Genomic DNA, 17,954 nt, shown 5'->3' on the forward strand with positions numbered 1-17,954 from the left:
CCATGAGAGTAGGGAGGCATAATGGTTAAAAAGACAGACTCGAGAGCCAGACTGACTGGATATGATTCCAATCTCTGCGGCTTCCTAGCTGTGTGACGTCGGGCATATTACTGAAGCTCTCTGCCTCAGTTTCCTTATCTGTAAGACAGGGATAGTAATAGCATTTGTTTCATAGGGTCATTATGAGAATTAAATGACTTTATATAAAGCACTTAGCAAAACCTACCACACAATAAGCACTCAGTAAATGCTACTATTATTATCGACCTACTTCACTGCTGTCGCTCCAGCAGCTTGAACAGTCCTTGGCACAGAGCAGGGACCCAATAAACATTTACTGAATAAATGAATTAGAAGATCTCAATGCTGAGCCAGCCTTATAGCTCAAAAGTGTTTCTAAAAGAAAGAGTTAAGAATGAGGGAGAGAGACTAGGGTAAGGTACCTTCTGTGGGGTCAAAGCCTCTGTTCAGAACCTATCTTCCACCCTAAGTAAAAAAGGCCGCTGGTCACCATGGGATATCACCTAAATTCTAGAACTACCTTTGGCAGCTAGGGAAGTCCCTGGGTACCACCTCTTTCCGCAGCTAACATTTATTGAGTGGTTACTATGAGTAGTACTTTGCATGTATTAACTAATTGAACCCTTACAACAACCTTGAGGTAAACACTACAATTACCCCTATCTTACAGATGGGAACACAGAGGCACAAATAGGTTAAGTAACTTTAGCAAGGTCATGTAGCTACTAAGTAGCTAAGCCTGAATTCAAACTCAAGAAGTCTAGTTCTAGAGCCCATGCTTTTAGCAGCTAGCTGTCTTTTTCACTGTAGAACACTGACATGTTAGTGTCTGGAATTCTTTTCTCTAGGGTCATTTGTTTTTCAAGAGAAGAATTCTCCAATCTCCTGCCTGGGAAGCATATACCAGGACACTATGTTTGGAGCAAGGTGAGGGGAAGGGGCTGACCATTCAGTCTGCAGCCTTCCACTCAATCGCCCTGTTCTCAGCCCTGTGTTTCAGTGCCCTCCACTCTGCCCATCATCTGAGAGCTCAGAGCCTTTCAGGTTCACTTAGGCCAGAGACTCTCCTCCTGGTCTCCTACCACCCAGGGCAGGTGGAGGTGGGGGGCAGGCAGGTGGATCACCTTACTGCAGCAGAAAATGGAAGAGACCTGAGGGGTCCAACCCCATTCTGTCAGTTTTTAAAACATTTCCCTTATTTTTAGCCCTGGATCACCTCCTTACCTTTCAGGAAAAAACACCTACCTTCAAGTTCTAAGCCTCTCATGAGTACTGTGTGATAAAAGAACTCACTTCTCATTGATATCCTTCTGCAGGCAGGGCTCCCCCTTCCTCTGCTTCCTACCTTCCAATGATGTGTTCAAACCACACCTGTGCTGATGTCCCTCTCCTGTTCTATTTGTCCTTGCAGGTTTAAGCCTTTTAAAAGTTGTTTACTGGGCTTCCCTGGTGGCACAGTGGTTGAGAGTCCGCCTGCCGATGCAGGGGACACGGGTTCGTGCCCCGGTCTGGGAAGATCCCGCATGCCGCGGAGCGGCTAGGCCCGTGAGCCATGGCTGCTGAACCTGCGTGTCCAGAGCCTGTGCTCCGCAACAGGAGAGGCCACAACAGTGAGAGGCCCGCGTACAGCAAAAAAAAAAAAAAAAAGTTGTTTACTGACATATTAGTGGAGTTTGAGAAGGACAAGAGCTAAACATGTGTAGTCAGATGACCATGTTTAACCCCATGTATTACTTTTATAATGATATTTAAAGGGTAGACTTCAGCTATCTGGAAAATTAACTTCTGCAAAATGCCTCATTTCTCAACGATGATCAAGAAAAGGTACTATAGATCACAAAAGACCATGGGTTGCACTTGGAGGCTCAATATCATGGGATTCCCAGAGGCTCACCTAAAACTTCTCTACTCAATATAGAAGATCCTGTTAAACCCTCGAAAGTTGTTACGTTTTAATTCCAAAACCAAAAATCTATAACTCAGAGGCATTTGTTAAAATCACTTTACAGAGATGGAAAAAAAAAAAAAGCTCTATTACTTTCTACAAATGTATATAGTGAGCCAAGGTTTTCCTTTGGTTCTCTGAGACTGAAAAGTTTTGAGACAAAAGAGTCTGGAGATAAAGGCAAAAAGGGATCTAGAGTTGAAATCGGAGAGACATTATGAGTAGAATATTCCAGAAATCCGAAGGAATAAGTTTCTAAGTGCAGCCTCCACTGTTGAGTGATACAATGAAAATATGTATGATGTCTTTGAAAGCCTGGATATTATAGACTCTTCTATAAGCAGAACAAGGGCTTTGGCATTGATAATGGGGTTTTTGTTTGTTTGGTTTTAACCAAAATATATATTTTTTAATTTTTATACAAATTTTAAAGGTTACTTTCCAATTACAGTTATTACAAAATATTGGCTATATTCCTCATGTTGTATAATACATCCCTGAGCAGATCTTATACCCAATAATTTGTACCTCCCACTCCCCCACCGTTATATTGCCCCTCCCATTCACTGGTAACCACTTGTTTGTTCTCTATGTCTGTGAGTCTGTTTCTGTTTTTTTTATATTTACTAGTTTGTTGTATTTTTTAGATTCCACATATAAGTGATATCATGCAGTAACTGTCTTTCTCTGATGTATTTCACTTAGTATAATGCCCTCCAAATCCATCCATGTTGTTGCAAATGGCAAAATTTCATTCTTTTTTATGGCTGAGTAATGTTCCATTGTATATATATACCACAGCTGCTTTATCCATTGATGATGGTTTTTTACTGAGATATTTTTTCTCTGGACTACCCTCCCTCTTAACTAACAGACTGCATTCAGATAACTGTGCAGCAGAGTTAGAGGTATAGCTAATGACTCCAAAGGACAAATGCCTCCCACAGAGATGAAGACTATAACTCTGTCTTCATTAACACTATTTAATCAGCCAAACCAAAAAGGTACCAAGTAGATTTATACCACCAACCCCATACACGCCAGCATTCAACTCATGTTGGAGAATACTGTAATACTCAGCATATGTGGTATAACTCGGTGACCCACTTTGCTGATTAAGCAAAGATATCTCCCCTATCAGGTAAGAATATAATCAATTGTGCCAGTACTTTTTTTTTAAAGCAGCTAATATGTTGATAGAAAAAGTATTTTGTCTTCATTTTTATAGTTGAAACATTCATGTGGTATAACTAAAACCTAAAAAAAAACATATCTATTTTTCAGAATATTTTGACTTTTCCTAACGTCCATATTTCTCATAAATTTTGTTTTTATCAGATCAAGGTCCAAAGAACAATTTTCATCATGAAGTAATCAAATACTCCATAAAGATAGCCCAGATCTATATCCCCATCCACACCCAACTTCTCAATTCCCTTAATGTCCTGTTTTACAGACTCTGGTTAACAAAGGTGAAAATATGATAACACGCCTCTTGTTCAAAGATGAATCACTATCAGAATAGATAAGGATGAAAAATTATGTACTGGAAATATATGGGAGTTCAGTTTATAAAAAGGAACTAGCAATTCAAAATTGTCAAGGACAACTGTTTAGCCAGGTTTTTTTGTTTTGTTTTGTTTTGTTTTTTGTGCGGTACGCGGGCCTCTCACTGTTGTGGCCTCTCCCGCTGCCGAGCACAGGGTCCGGACGCGCAGGCCCAGCGGCCATGGCCCACAGGCCCAGTCGCTCCGCGGCATGTGGGATCCTCCTGGACCGGGCACGAACCCGTGTCCCCCACATCAGCAGGCGGACCTCCAACCACTGTGCCACCAGGGAAGTCCTAGCCAGGTATTTTTATGTAGATGAATGAGAACAAATTCAGAGAAGGCCTACATCACTTCACATCCTTAAGAGTTTTTAACTGGCAATTTTCAAGTGCTTTGTTATCACAAGCAGAAGCCCTAATACTGATGGCTATATCAAATCCACTGAATTGCTGAGAAAAAATGTTATTTTAAACTCAATGTACAGTTGTTGAACAGAAATCAAGACAAATAGCCATCAACAATAGTTACTATTTTTAGAATTTGAAGTGCAAATTCATTACGATTGTCAAGAAGATGTTTTTTTTTCAGAATTCATTCCTTAGTTCTGTGATTCTGTGCTTTGTTAGGAAGCACTAGGATGAACTTTGTCATCTCACAAAACAAAGATTCTAAAATAGGCTGAGAAATTCAAGAAATAATCCCATTTACCACTGCATCAAAAAGAATAAAATACCTAGGAATAAACCTACCTAAGGAGACAAAAGACCTATAACCCCAAAACTATAAGATGCTGATGAAAGAAGTCGAAGATGACACAAAGAGATGAAAAGGTATACCATGTTCTTGGATAGGAAGAATCAATATTATCAAAATGACTATACTACCCAAGGCAATCTACAGATTCAATGCAATCTCTATCAAATTACCAATGGCATTTTTCACAGAAATAGAACAAAAAAATCTTAAATTTATAATGGAGACACAAAAACCCCGAATAGCCAAAGCAATCGTGAGAAAGAAAAACAGAGCTGGAGGAATAAGGCTCCTTGACTTCAGACTACACTACAAATCTTCAGTCATCAAAACAGTATGGTACTGGCACAAAAACAGAAATATAGGTCAATGGAACAGGATAGAAAGCCCAGATGTAAACCCACTCACCTATGGTCACGTAATCTATGACAAAGGAGGCAATGACTATACAATGGAGAAAAGACAGTCTCTTCAATAAATGGTGCTGGGAAAACTGGACAGCTACATGTAAAAAACATGAAATTAGAACATTCTTTAACACCATACACAAAAATAAACTCAAAATGGATTAAAGACCTAAATATAAGACCAGATACCATAAAGCTCTTAGAGGAAAACATAGGCAGAATACTCTTTGACATATATCACAGCAATATCTTTTTCGATCCATCTCCTAGAGTAAGTGAAATAAAAACAAAAGTAAACAAATGGGACTTAATCAAACTCAAAAGCTTTTGCACAGCAAAGGAAACCATAAACAAAATGAAAAGACAACCCACAGGGACTTCCCTGGTGGTCCAGTGGTTAAGAATCCACCTTCCAATGCAGGGGATGTGGGTTTGATCCCTGGTCGGGGAACTAAGATCCCACATGCTGCGGGGCAACTAAGCCCACATGCCACAACTACTGAGCCCGCATGCTCTAGAGCCTGTGCACCACAACTACAGAGCCCACACACAACAACTAGAGAGCCCACGTGCCACAACTACTGAGCCCGTGTGCTCTGGAGCCTGCACGCCACAACTAGGGAGAAGCCTGTGCACCTAATTAAGAGCCCACACGCCATAATGAAAGATCCTGCATGCCGAAATGAAGATCTCGTATGCCACAACTAAGACTCGACGCAGCCAAATAAATAAATAAATATTTTAAAAAAGAAAAAAAGATAATCCACAGAAAGGGCCAAAATATTTGCAAATGATGCTGCAGAAAAGGGATTAATCTCCAAAACTTACAAACAGCTCAGGAAGCTCAATATCAAAAAAACAAACAATCCAATCAAAAACTGAGCAGAAGACCTAAATAGACTTTTCTCCAAAAAAGACATACGGATGGCTAAGAGGCACATGAAAAGATGTTCAACATCGCTAATTATTATTAGAGAAATGCAAATCAAAACTAAAATGAGGTATCACTTCACACCAGTCAGAATGGCCATCATCAAAAAATCTAGAAACAATAAATGCTGGAGAGGGTGTGGAGAAAAGGGAACCCTCCTGAACTGTTGGTGGGAATGTAAATTGGTACAGCCACTATGGAGAACAGTATGGAGGTTCCTTAAAAAATGAAAAATAGAGCTACCATATGATCCTGCAATCCCACTCCTGGGCATATATCTGAAGAAAAACATGGTTCAAAAGGATACATGCACGCCAATGTTCTTTGCTGCTGTTTACAATAGCCTAGACATGGAAACAACCTAAATGTCCATCGACAGAGCAATGGATAAAGAAGATGTGGACACATAATAAGAATGAAATAATGCCATTTGCAGCAACATGGATGGACCTAGAGATTGTCATACTGAGTGAAGTCAGACAGAGAAAGAGAAATATTGTATGATATCGCTTATATGCAGAATCTAAAAAGAAATGATACAAATGAACTTATTTACAAAACAGAAACAGACTTAGAGAATGAACTTATGGCTACCGGGGGGAAGGGTTGAAGGATGGGATAGATTGGGAGTTTGGGACTGACATGTACACACTGTTATATTAAAAATAGATAACCAACAAGGACCTACTGTACAGCACAGGGAACTCTGCTTAATACTATGTAATAACCTAAATAGGAAAAGAATTTGAAAAAGAATAGATACATGTATATGTATAACTGAATCACTTTGTTGTACACCTGAAACTAACACAACATTTTTTTTTTTTTTTTTTTTTTTTTGCGGTACGCGGGCCTCTCACTGTTGCGGCCTCTCCTGTTGCGGAGCAAGGCTCCAGACGCACAGGCTCAGCGGCCATGGCTCACGGGCCCAGCTGCTCCGCAGCATGTGGGATCTTCCCGGACCCGGGCACAAACCCGCGTGGCCTGCATCAGCAGGTGGACTCTCAACCACTGCGCCACCAGGGAGGCCCTAACACAACATTTTTAATCAACTCTACTCCAATATAAAATAATTTTTTTTAAATAATAATAATTAATTGAGCGATTTATGTTCAAAAAATAAAATAAAATAGGCTGAAATCTTTAGAAAGTTGGTTCTGGTAGACTAAAAAAATATTCTTTACTACAAAGAGCTATTTTTTCCCCATTTAAAACATGCAGTTTTCACAAAGTGGATGCTTCCCTTTAGTTAGTTAATAATTTAAAGGGGTTCACCTTCTTAATTCTTAAAAAGCCATGGGGAGTCAAGCTATAACTAAATCCTAAATTTTGGTTTAGTGTATGCTGTTGGGTCTTTGAAATAAATTATTAAAGCACTCCTTCTCTTCCCTTACCTGCCCTTTTTTTCTACTTCTGATCAAGGGTTCATGTGCACAAACACACACATGCATATACATAAGACACAGACTGAACGTACTAACATCTTTCAGCTAAAAACTAATTCTGACAACACCTCCTTTTGAAAAAGGTATGGCTATGAATGTGGGACATTAAAGTTGAACACAGCACAGAGAAAAGTGAACAGATCAAATTAGGAAAAGTATAAGTATCTATGTTCAAAGATGATACTGCCATACTTTGGTGCGAAACAAATACCTGGCTAGATACTCGCAAATCAGTCTCTTCAACATGCAAATCCAATACTGAGTTTGATGGAAACGGCTGGATTAATCTGAAAAGCTTCATATCATAATTATAAGCCAAGTTCCTAAAAAGTGGGTAGAACTTGGGCAATATAAAAAGACATATATGGAGAACTAAAGCACCAGTTGAATAGAGAGGAAAAAGTCTTACATGGGAGCAGGAAAGCAGGTTTGCCAAGTCAGAATCGAGGGTACAGGTAGGATTATAGCAGGAAATAAGAATAACATAACTTTACATTCATATAGCTCATTTCTGTTTACAAAGAAATCTTTCAAAAATTATTTCATTGGAGGGACTTCCCTGGTGGTCCAGTGGTTAAGAATCAGCCTTCCAATGCAGGGGATGCAGGTTCAATCCCTGGTCAGGGAACTAAGATGCCACATGCCGCGGGGCAGCTAAGCCCACGCACCGCAACTACTGAGCCTGCGTGCCACAACTAGAGAGCCCATGTGCCACAACAACAGAGCCCACGTGTTCTGGAACCCATGCACCACAACTAGAGAGAAGCCTGTGCACCACAACAAAGAGCCCACATGCTGCAACTAAGACCTGATGCAGCCAAAAAATTTATATATATATATATATATATATATATATATATATATATATATATATATGAATAGATTTTTTGAAGACAACAGGTATATTCATTAGGCAGTTCTTTAACTGGACATACATCTTTGGCTTCAGACAGACTTGGACTTGAATCCAAATTCTGTTATTTATTAGCTCTGTGACCTCCAGCAAATTGTTTGATCTCTCTGATGCTCAGTTTCCTCATCAGAACAATACAGATAACTCTTACTCATGGGACTGTTAAAAGGAGTATATCAGATAACATATGTAAAGTTCTTGTCACATAATTCCATCTCCTCTTAACCTTACAAACATTGCTAAGTGCCCAGTATCTTTTTAGGTTCTGCGCTAGGCCCAGCTGGGGATACAAAGGTGAATGAATATGACATGGGCTCTGCTTTCAAGGGGCTCAGAGATGAAGGAAGGGAGTTCAGTGAAGACTTCACAGAAGAGATGCTTTAATTGTGTCTTTTTCCTTCCTTTAAAATAAAAGGAAGGGACATCCCTCGTGGTCTAGTGGGTAAGACTCCACATTCACAATGCAGGGAGCCTCGGTTCAATCCCTGGTCAGGGAACTAGATCCCGCATGCATGCCACAACTAAGAGTTCGCATGCCACAACTAAGAGTCCGCATGCCTCAACTAAGAAGTACGCATGCCACAACTAAGAGTCCATGTGTCACAACTAAGACCAGGCGCAGCCAAAATAAATAAATATTTTTTTAAAAAAATAAGAAATAAATATCAACTGGATAAAAAGAGAAAATATAGACAAGCAAATATAAAAATAAACAATAAATTAGTCCACCAACAAGAAACAACAAATGTTAGAATTCTGAGGTAGGGATGTATACATGTGTGTACGTGTAAGTTTATGAGGTTATGTGTATGTATGTATAAGCACACATTTTAAATAAAAATGATATGCTATTCTATTTTATAACATGCTCCTTTTCATTCAACACTGATGAAAGAAATGTCCACATACCGAGGTATGGGGAAGTCATTCTGACTTATATATGATTTAACTCGAATCTTATGCTAACTAAAACAGCCTGTTTGTGGCCTATCAAACATACATTGTACATCTGCTTTGATTATTAAAGAAAAGAGCACACTGACCAGAAGTAAAGAATGTCCATGTTAAAAATAAAGATTAAATGCCTCCCTTCCTGGACAGCAATGCTGGTACTCATTCAATGATAAGCCTCCTTTTCAGGTGCCAATGCCATACTGACTAGTTGTGTACATGCTGATCTGTTCTGGTGTTTCAGTTTTTTTGTTTTTTTTTTTTGAAACCTTGAAGGACTGTATCCCTGATTTGTTTGATGTTCTTTATTCTGACAAGATATAAAACCATGCTGAAAACGATGCTTCTCTGGAGCAGTTCCTCAGAGAGGCTGTCTCTGGGCTATAGCCCTCAGTTTGGATCAAATAAAACTCTATTACTATTATAGAATGTTTATTGATTATTGATCAACAACACTATAATGAACATTTTTCTATGTCAGTAAATATTAATATATAATAATACCTAATACTTTTTACTATTTTAATCTTCACAACCCAACGGGATATGTACTATTATTACCTCCATTTTACAGATAATGAAATTGAGACACAGAGAGGGAAAGAAACGTTCCCAGGGTCACACAGCTATTAAGGGACATAATCAAAATTCGAAGCCAAGCATAGTCTAGAGTCTGTGCTTTTAATCACCAATATATATGCCGCAATTTTAAAAAGCTGAATACACTGTGGAAAACATTATCGAGGTGGCTCAAAAAACTAAAAATAGAACTACCATATGACCCAGCACTTCCATTACTGGGTATATATCTACTAAGAACAAAAACACATTCGAAAAGTTATATGCACCCCAAAGTCCACAGCACCATTATTTTACAATTGCCAAGATATGAAAGCAACCTAAGTGTCCATAAACAGAGGAATGGATAAAGATGTGGTGTACACACACACACACACACACACACACACACACACACACAAAACGGAACATTACTCAGCCATACAAAAGAATGAAATTTTGTCATTTGCAACAACATGGATGGACTTGGAGGGTATTATGCTTGGTGACATAGTCAGACAGAGAAAGACAAATACTGTATTATATCACTTATATGTGGAATCTAAAAAATACAACAAACTAGTGAATATAACAAAACAGAAGGAGACTCACAGATATAGAGAACAAACTAGTGGTTACCAGTGGGGAGAGGGAAGGGGGGAGGGACAACACAGAGGTAGGAGATTAAGAGCTACGAACTACTATGTATGAAATAAATAAGCTACAAGGATATATTGTACAACTCAAGGAATATAGCCAATACTTTATACTAACCATAAATGGAGTATAACCTTTAAAAACTGTGAATCACTATATAGTACACACTGCTCTTAGGGCTCTATATGTATTAATTCATTGAAATCCCACCGTTATTGCTGCCATTTTGGAAATCTGAAGGAACTGAGGCACAAAAGGAAAGAGACCAGCTCAGGGTCATATAAGCAGTAAACAGAGGAGCTGGGGTTCTAACCCAGGCAGTGTGGGCCTGAGGCCCTACTCTTAACCCTATACTATACTGCCTCCCCAAAACAGTAGATCACAATAAAATGGTGACGTTATGCCTTGAAAATATCAAGAGAATAATATCCAATAATCCAGAAAATGTAACCAGCAATGTCCCAATTTATGCTTGCTTATTAACTTTTATTATATGTTCTCTTAGTACAGTTTAAGTTCTAAGCATGTTGTAAATATCAAAGTCTGGCCAAGTGCAAAGATGTGTTTATTGTAAAGATGAAAAAAACGCATAGTCCATTTCTTTTCCTGGGACTCTGAGAATACAAATAAGACTAACACCATTTTAAGTATTAGGTCATTTAGCTTATCCTTAAAAAATGTAATTAGCTAAAAACAAAACTATGGTCTTTACTTTTGAACTTCGTTTGTAAGTACCAAGGAAATTTTGAGGTAATGATACTTTAATTTTTAATCATCAAATCAATTTGCTCATTCATACTTTCAAATAAGATAAATGAGTGTTTCCCTCTTTAGGACAAACAAGGAACTTAATTCCAATAGACCTAATTTTGCTCAAATGTCTATGTTTTTTTTTGTTTGTTTGTTTTGTTTTTTTGCGGTACGCGGGCCTCTCACTGTTGTGGCCTCTCCCATTGCGAAGCACAGGCTCCAGACGCGCAGCCTCAGCGGCCATGGCTCACGGGCCCAGCCGCTCTGCGGCATGTGGGATCTTCCCATACCAGGGCACGAACCCGTGTCCCCTGCATCAGCAGGCAGACTCTCAAGCACTGTGCCACCAGGGAAGCCCTATGTATTTTTTTAAAAAATACAGTTCCTTTATGTTAGATAAGAGCATAGGTTCTAAAGCCAGACTGACTGGCTTTAAATCTCAGTTTAGCCACTTGCTAGGTCTAGGAATACAATTTGGCCCTATGAAAGAATATGTCAACACTTACCAAACTGCAAACAATAGACAAAGTACCAGATTTATTTTTTTTCATACCAGACAAAGGAACAGTTCCAGTCTCCTTTACTTATGTGCACCCCCCTCCAAAAAATGTAAGATTCAAAATCCCATGACTTACCATTTGCCCTAAAGTTAAGAAACAGGAATTAACGGGTTAGTTTTAAAATAAACACAGCGGACAAACTCTTAAGCAATCTTTTTTTTTTATTGAGGTATAGTTGATTTACAATATTATATAGGTTTCAGGTGTTACAATTTTTAAAGGTCATATTCCCTTATAGTTATTATGAAATACTGGCTATATTCCTTGAGTTGTACAAAATATCCTTGTAGCTTATTTATTTCATACATAGTAGTTTGTAGCTCTTAATCTCATACCCCTATCTTGCCCCTCCCCTCTTCCCTCTTCTCACTGGTAACCACTAGTTTGTTCTCTATGTCTGTGAGTCTTTTTCTGTTTTGTTATATTCATTAGTTTGTTGAATTTTTTAGATTCCACATATAAGTGATATAATACAGTATTTGTCTTTCTCTGACGTATTTCACTTAGCGTAATACCCTCCAAGTCCAGCCATGTTGTTGTGAATGGCAAAATTTTCATTCTTTTTTATGGCTGAGTAATATTCCATTGTACGTGTGTGTGTGTGTGTGTGTGTGTGTGTGTGTATGAGTGTCTGTGTATATATCTATATCTAGATAAAGCAGCTGTCTGTATGTATCTATAGAAATACAGATACATACAGACAGCTGCTTTAAACAGTCATCTGTTGATGGACACTTAGGTTGCTTCGATATCTCAGCAATTGTAAATAACGCTGTTATGAACATTGCAGTACATGTATCTTTTGGTTTTTTTCAGGTATATACCCAGGAGTAGAACTGCTGGGTCATATGGTAGTTCTATTTTTAGATTTTTGAGAAACCTCCATACTGTTCTCCACAGTGGCTGCACAAATTTACATTCCCACCAACAGTGTATGAGGGTTCCCTTTTCTCCACATCCTCATACCCTGACATATGAATCATATGATCATATGAATCATACCCTGACACTCAAGGTCAAATATTAATTTATTCCTTTATCCATCATTATATGATGAATTTAAGGCTTTAAAACTCTCTGAAGGCTAGGAAGGTTTTTATGACTAAAATTAATCCTGTTATCACCTAGCTAGAAACAGAGAAGACAAAATACTTCGCTTTTGATGCACAATACTTAATGACATATGACACCAATCTGATTGTTAATACATAAAAAAGTACTTACATTTGTGATTAGTACTTAATACCAAGATACTGTGGCTATAAATTTGAACTAAAAAGTGATATTTAGAACTAACAGTGAAATGGTATAGTAAAATAAGAGAAAGCATTTATTGGCCAAAATGAAATTAGCTAATTTTATTAATTATAATAAAATTAAAATTATAACTATATATTAAACATATTTTATATATTATATTTATTATATATACTATATTTATATATATAGTTATAATTATATTAAGCATAATTATAATTAATATAAAATTCAATTAATTGAAATTAATAATAATTTAATATTAGTGTTTTGATATTATTAATATATTTACCAATAATCAATACAATATACTTTCTATTTTAATTTAATACTATTAGATTAATGATTAATTTAATAATTCAATTAGAATTCTTAGCGCAAATAACTTTATCATCACGAAAAAATTAGACACCTTTTTCCACTACCATTTTCAGTGCAAGGATCAACAAAGGAAACTACGCATGGAAACAAAAAAAGAAATTACGCGTGGAACTCTGTAACAACTAAGCTCTCTAAGCTTTTGTTAGCTCAAGGATCAACTCTTTTTTTTTTTAATTTATTTTTTGGTTGTGCTGGGTCTTTGTTGCTGTGTGCAGGCTTTCTCTAGTTGTGGCAAGCGGGGGCTACTCTTCGTTGCAGTGCAGGGGCTTCTCACTGTGGTGGATCCTCTGGTTGCGGAATACGGGCTCTAAGTGCGCGCACTTCAGTAGTTGCAGCCCGTGGGCTCAGTAGTTGCGGCACGTGGGCTCTAGGGCACACGGGCTTCAGTAGTTGTGGCGTGGGGGCTCAGTAGTTGTGGTTCACAGGCTCTAGAGCACAGGCTCAGTAGTTGTGGCACACCAGCTCAGTTGCTCTGCGGCATGTGGGATATTCCCCGACCAGGGATCGAACCCATGTCCCCTGCATTGGCAGGCGGATTCTTAACCACTGTGCCACCAGGGAAGTCCAAGGATCAACTCTTAAGTATCCTCATGACCCCAGAGATCAGCTACAAATTTATCCTAAGTAGTCCTGAGAATTTTGTTTAGCAGGCTCTCTGCTGTGGAATTCTTCCTCTCTGTTCTTCAACCTCTGTTGACACTGTTTCAGGTCTTAACAGAAGCCCTTTTTATGCCCTCCTCTCCTGAGTGGTGGGCAGCACGCTTCAGGTGAATGTTCAAGAGATCAGAAACCATTTCTCCAAAATTATAAGAAATATACAGGGTTCTGCAAACTCAGGTGGGAGTAGGGGAAGGAAGTAATTCCAGTATTATTTGCTCCCTATCTGCTTTGGTTGTGACATCAAATGCACAAGCAGATCAGGAGCAATTACTAGAGCATAAAACAAAACACTTGAACTTTTCTACAAACAAAATCAACTAAGGTAAATGGTCAGCCTAAAACAATTTCCCTAAGATGTGGAATAACCCATTTATTCCAATTAGTAAATTGTTAAACGTTCTCCTGATTATAGGTCTGGAAAAGTGGACTTCTACACTAGAGAATTATAAAGTAAAAACAGGTAAAAAAAATTTAATCCTTCAGCCATACCTGTATAATTATAAATATAAATGGAAAACACAGGCCAAAGCACAGATAATTGGCTCATTTTATCCTCATTTCCTTCAAGGATAGAAATATCTGTGAAAACTGATGCAATCTACCAATATCCCACACAAATATGAGCCCACAAAGATGAGGAAATCAATTTTCTTTTTTCTTTTTTAATTTATTTTTGGCTGCGTTCGGTCTTCATTGCTGCACGCCTGCTTTCTCTAGTTGCAGCGAGCAGGGGCTACTCTTCATTGTGGTGCGCCGGCTTCTCATTGCGGTGGCTTCTCTTGCTGCAGAACACAGGCTTTAGGTGCACGGGCTTCAGTAGTTGTGGCACGCAGGCTCAGTAGTTGTGGCTCACGAGCTGTAGAGCACAGGCTCCGTAGTTGTGGCTCACAGGCTTAGTTGCTCCTTGGCATGTGGGATCTTCCTAGACCAGGGCTCGAACCTGTGTCCCCTGCATTGGCAGGCAGATTCTTAACCACTGCACCATCAGGGAAGTCCTAGGAAATCCATTTTCTAATAGTGCTGGAGAAACTAGAAACATATTTATGAAACCAGAAACATCCTACCCTTTCACTTTAATGGAACACATTCTAAAAGTATTGTGGCACTATTTCTGCCATACTATCTCAGCAAGTAAGTAAGCAAGTTATATCACGTGAAATCAACCTGAACACTGTGATTTATAAATGAACCACATGGTTGCTGGGACAATAGACTGAACTGAAATAGGCCAACTCTTGCCTGCCTCTCCCACCCCCCACTCTCACTGTGATTTATGTCCTAAGAAAGATTTCTGTTTAAAAACAAAACTGTAAAACCTTTAAAAGCTGAACTTCCCTTTAACAAAGATAAGTAGAAGGAATTTTGAGACAAAACTCCCAAATATTATTCTCATTTATGCCAGTGCCTATATCATGTCAGACAAACCTCTCCTCACAATTTACTTTCCCAACTGGCCAAAGAAAATTATTTTCACTCATTGGGATGTCAAAAGTCTTGATTAAAGTTTGCCAAGCATTTTTAAACATGTAGATAAAAGCAGTTATAATGAGGAATTTATAAAAAGGAATGTGTTGCCTTAGATCCCTCCCAGAAGTAAAGGTTGTGGTATGTTAGTTAGGGTTATTTTTGCTTGCTCTCTCACTCTCACTTTCAAACAAATTTTACCACTTCTGCATGCATTTTTCAAAGAAAAACAACCTTCTGCATTAGAGACCAGGGGTGTTAACCTATCCTTTGGAGGAATTAGTGTTTAATCTAACGCTACCTAAAGGTCAAGAATCAAGATCTAAGACTATGGTTGTAAAAAAATAGTTTCTATCAGGTTAAGAAGGCCAGTAGAGAAATCATTTTGTAGGAGACAAGGAAATACAGAAATTCCTTGGGGAAAAACTGGAACGCCTTCTGACTTCACACAGTGTTGTTATTCATTCCCAGCAATTTTTAAAAAAAGATTCCAAATTATATTTAAGACACGACACTCAGTCAGAATTAAAATATAGCAAGCTTTACTTTTTCTCTTTTATATTTGAGTTTACATCAGAATTAAATCTCACACATTAACACTGCTTTTGTCACTTCATGGGTTTTCTTCCTATATATAAGCTTTTTTATTGGCTGGAGGGTAGTCGGATATGGTTGTAAGCTTACCAGTTTTAATTCTATATTTTTTTCTTTTAAACAGTGACATTTTGGAAGATGTGGCTGTGTTAAAGATGTTGATGTACAATGTATTGCTGGAGGCATCTTTCCAGCCCCCCAAGCCTTTGCTCACATTATTTCATGTACCTGGGCTGTCTCCCCTACCTCCATTCCTGCAAAGCTAAATCCTATCCGTTTTTCAAGGCCCAGCTCAAAAGCTCCCTTCCCTACACTCTCATAACACTTTCTGTTTCTAATATACATTACTGAGATTAAAAGGGTGTATCTGTCTTTCCTACTACATTGTGAGACCCTTCAGTACAAAAAGGAAAAAAACCCTCTTATGTCATGACTGTAGAAACAAGAAAGTTTGAAAGATTAAAAAATAAAATCTCAGTTCAAAATATCCTTTAAAAAGGATGAGATAAGCAATGTAGTTATTCAGTAAGTGGGGCTGCTAGAATCCATTGTCTTCATAACTGAACTCAACTTGAATGCAAACTCTCTTGAGGCTAGGGACTTCATCTTATTTCTTGTGTATACCCCCCTACCACCCCCCACACCTCAATATCACCTAATTCATTGTTCTGCACATCTTAAGTCTCAATACAAAGTCATACCACTGTAGATGAAGAGGGTGTAATTAAAACAAAAACCAGATGCTGAATAATATTAACCTGCGAAACGATGAAAGAGTTGCCGGTGCTTAGGATAAATAACTTCAACGTCTACAAGAAAAAGTGTCAAAGAAAAAGATGCCACAGGGTGCAACAAGGATGGAGAGTAACTTTACTGGGAAGGGGTCAGAATAAACAAAATGAAATGGAAACAAGAGTGCTCTCTCAGTTTACTTCATGCTCCCAGAGCGAGACAAGAAGCAAAATATCTAATTTCTTTACATTATTTCATTAATAATGGTGATCAGTCCATGTGACCTCCAAAATCGGGCACAGACCTTCTTGTACCTTCAATTAATTAGGTAACATGGGCTATGGATGATCAGGACACTTCCTCAGGAGGGGACAAGAAAGCGACAGGGGTCAGGACCCAATCTTCCCTCCTCTATCCCCTGTTAGGGGAGGTAAAACAAGAGTGTAGTGAATACCTGAGTTGTGAAGCAGTGAGAGTTTGGAAACTCCCGCAGATTAAAATCACCTTCTCGCCACACTCGGTAGTACAGACTGACAGTACAGAACACCCCTTCTGCAGAAGGGGACGACGGGAAGCCGACATAGGACTTACCTGTTTTTTCTGTCCTGTGGTTAAACCTCCGGAGCTACGCAGCGGCGACAAATCCAGGCGCATAGGCTCCGATCTCACACACCACGAGAAGTCACAGTAGCCGCGGCGGCGATGGCGGCGACGGCGTCGCCAACTCCTCCCTCCGCTTCTTCCCGGAGCCGCCCGGCCGCCGCTTTTACCCCACCTTCCCCCTCCCCCACTTCCGGGTGATGCCCCGGCCGGAAGCAGCCGGCGAGGCGGTGGGGGACGCGTCACGTGAAAGGGGAAACGCCCAGACTAGAGTCAAGCATCTCCCTCTCCCTGCAGCGCCTGGCCTGACACACAGCCGCCAGCGAAAATCTTCCTTTTTGGCGCTGTAGAGAGTCCTCTTCCCCGCTCACCAAAGACAAAACAACCCCCCCACCACCACCAAAACCTGCAGTTTCCTAACCTGAAGCCAAGAAGGACCTTAGACCTACTTATAATCTTCTTCTGGATAGTTCAGCCTCTCATAGCATGACATTAACGTGCTCCTGTTAGACTGTGTAGCCTGACTCCAGATGAATTTACCCATATCCCTCAATTGAAAAATGATCTCTGCGCGCTCTCCGGTGAGGTCGTGGGAAACCGCGCTCATTCGCGCAAAATGGAATGCGCTTTGCTTCACTTCCGTGTTTCTCCAACAGAAAGGTGAACAGATGTGCATCAAAAGTTTAAAAAAAAATCGGTGGCTGAGGCTTGGAGGAGTGACATTAGATTCTGAGTGAGAATACCACTTATGTAAACTTGGAAGGCCCAGAAGGCTAAAGCTTTTCTGCAAAACAGATGCGGGGGACACTGAGGGGTCTGTCCCAA

General features: G+C 39.2%; 1 protein-coding gene across 1 annotated transcript in view; it reads right to left on the bottom strand.

Annotated features, from left to right (window-relative positions):
* The window catches only part of ATP7A (ATPase copper transporting alpha), a 122,034-nt gene extending 104,710 nt beyond the window's left edge, over positions 1–17,324 (bottom strand). The window contains exon 1 of the mRNA XM_022580846.2: positions 17,121–17,324. Within this exon, the coding sequence (XP_022436554.2) occupies positions 17,121–17,183 (63 nt within the window). The 5' untranslated portion in view covers positions 17,184–17,324. The remainder of the gene's footprint in view (positions 1–17,120) is intronic.
* Positions 17,325–17,954: the final 630 nt, after the last annotated feature.

This window comes from Delphinapterus leucas, chromosome X, assembly GCF_059928025.1.
Source record: "Delphinapterus leucas isolate spDelLeu-1000000601 "Yukka" chromosome X, BTC_Dleu_Yukka2, whole genome shotgun sequence".
Taxonomy (NCBI): domain Eukaryota; kingdom Metazoa; phylum Chordata; class Mammalia; order Artiodactyla; family Monodontidae; genus Delphinapterus; species Delphinapterus leucas.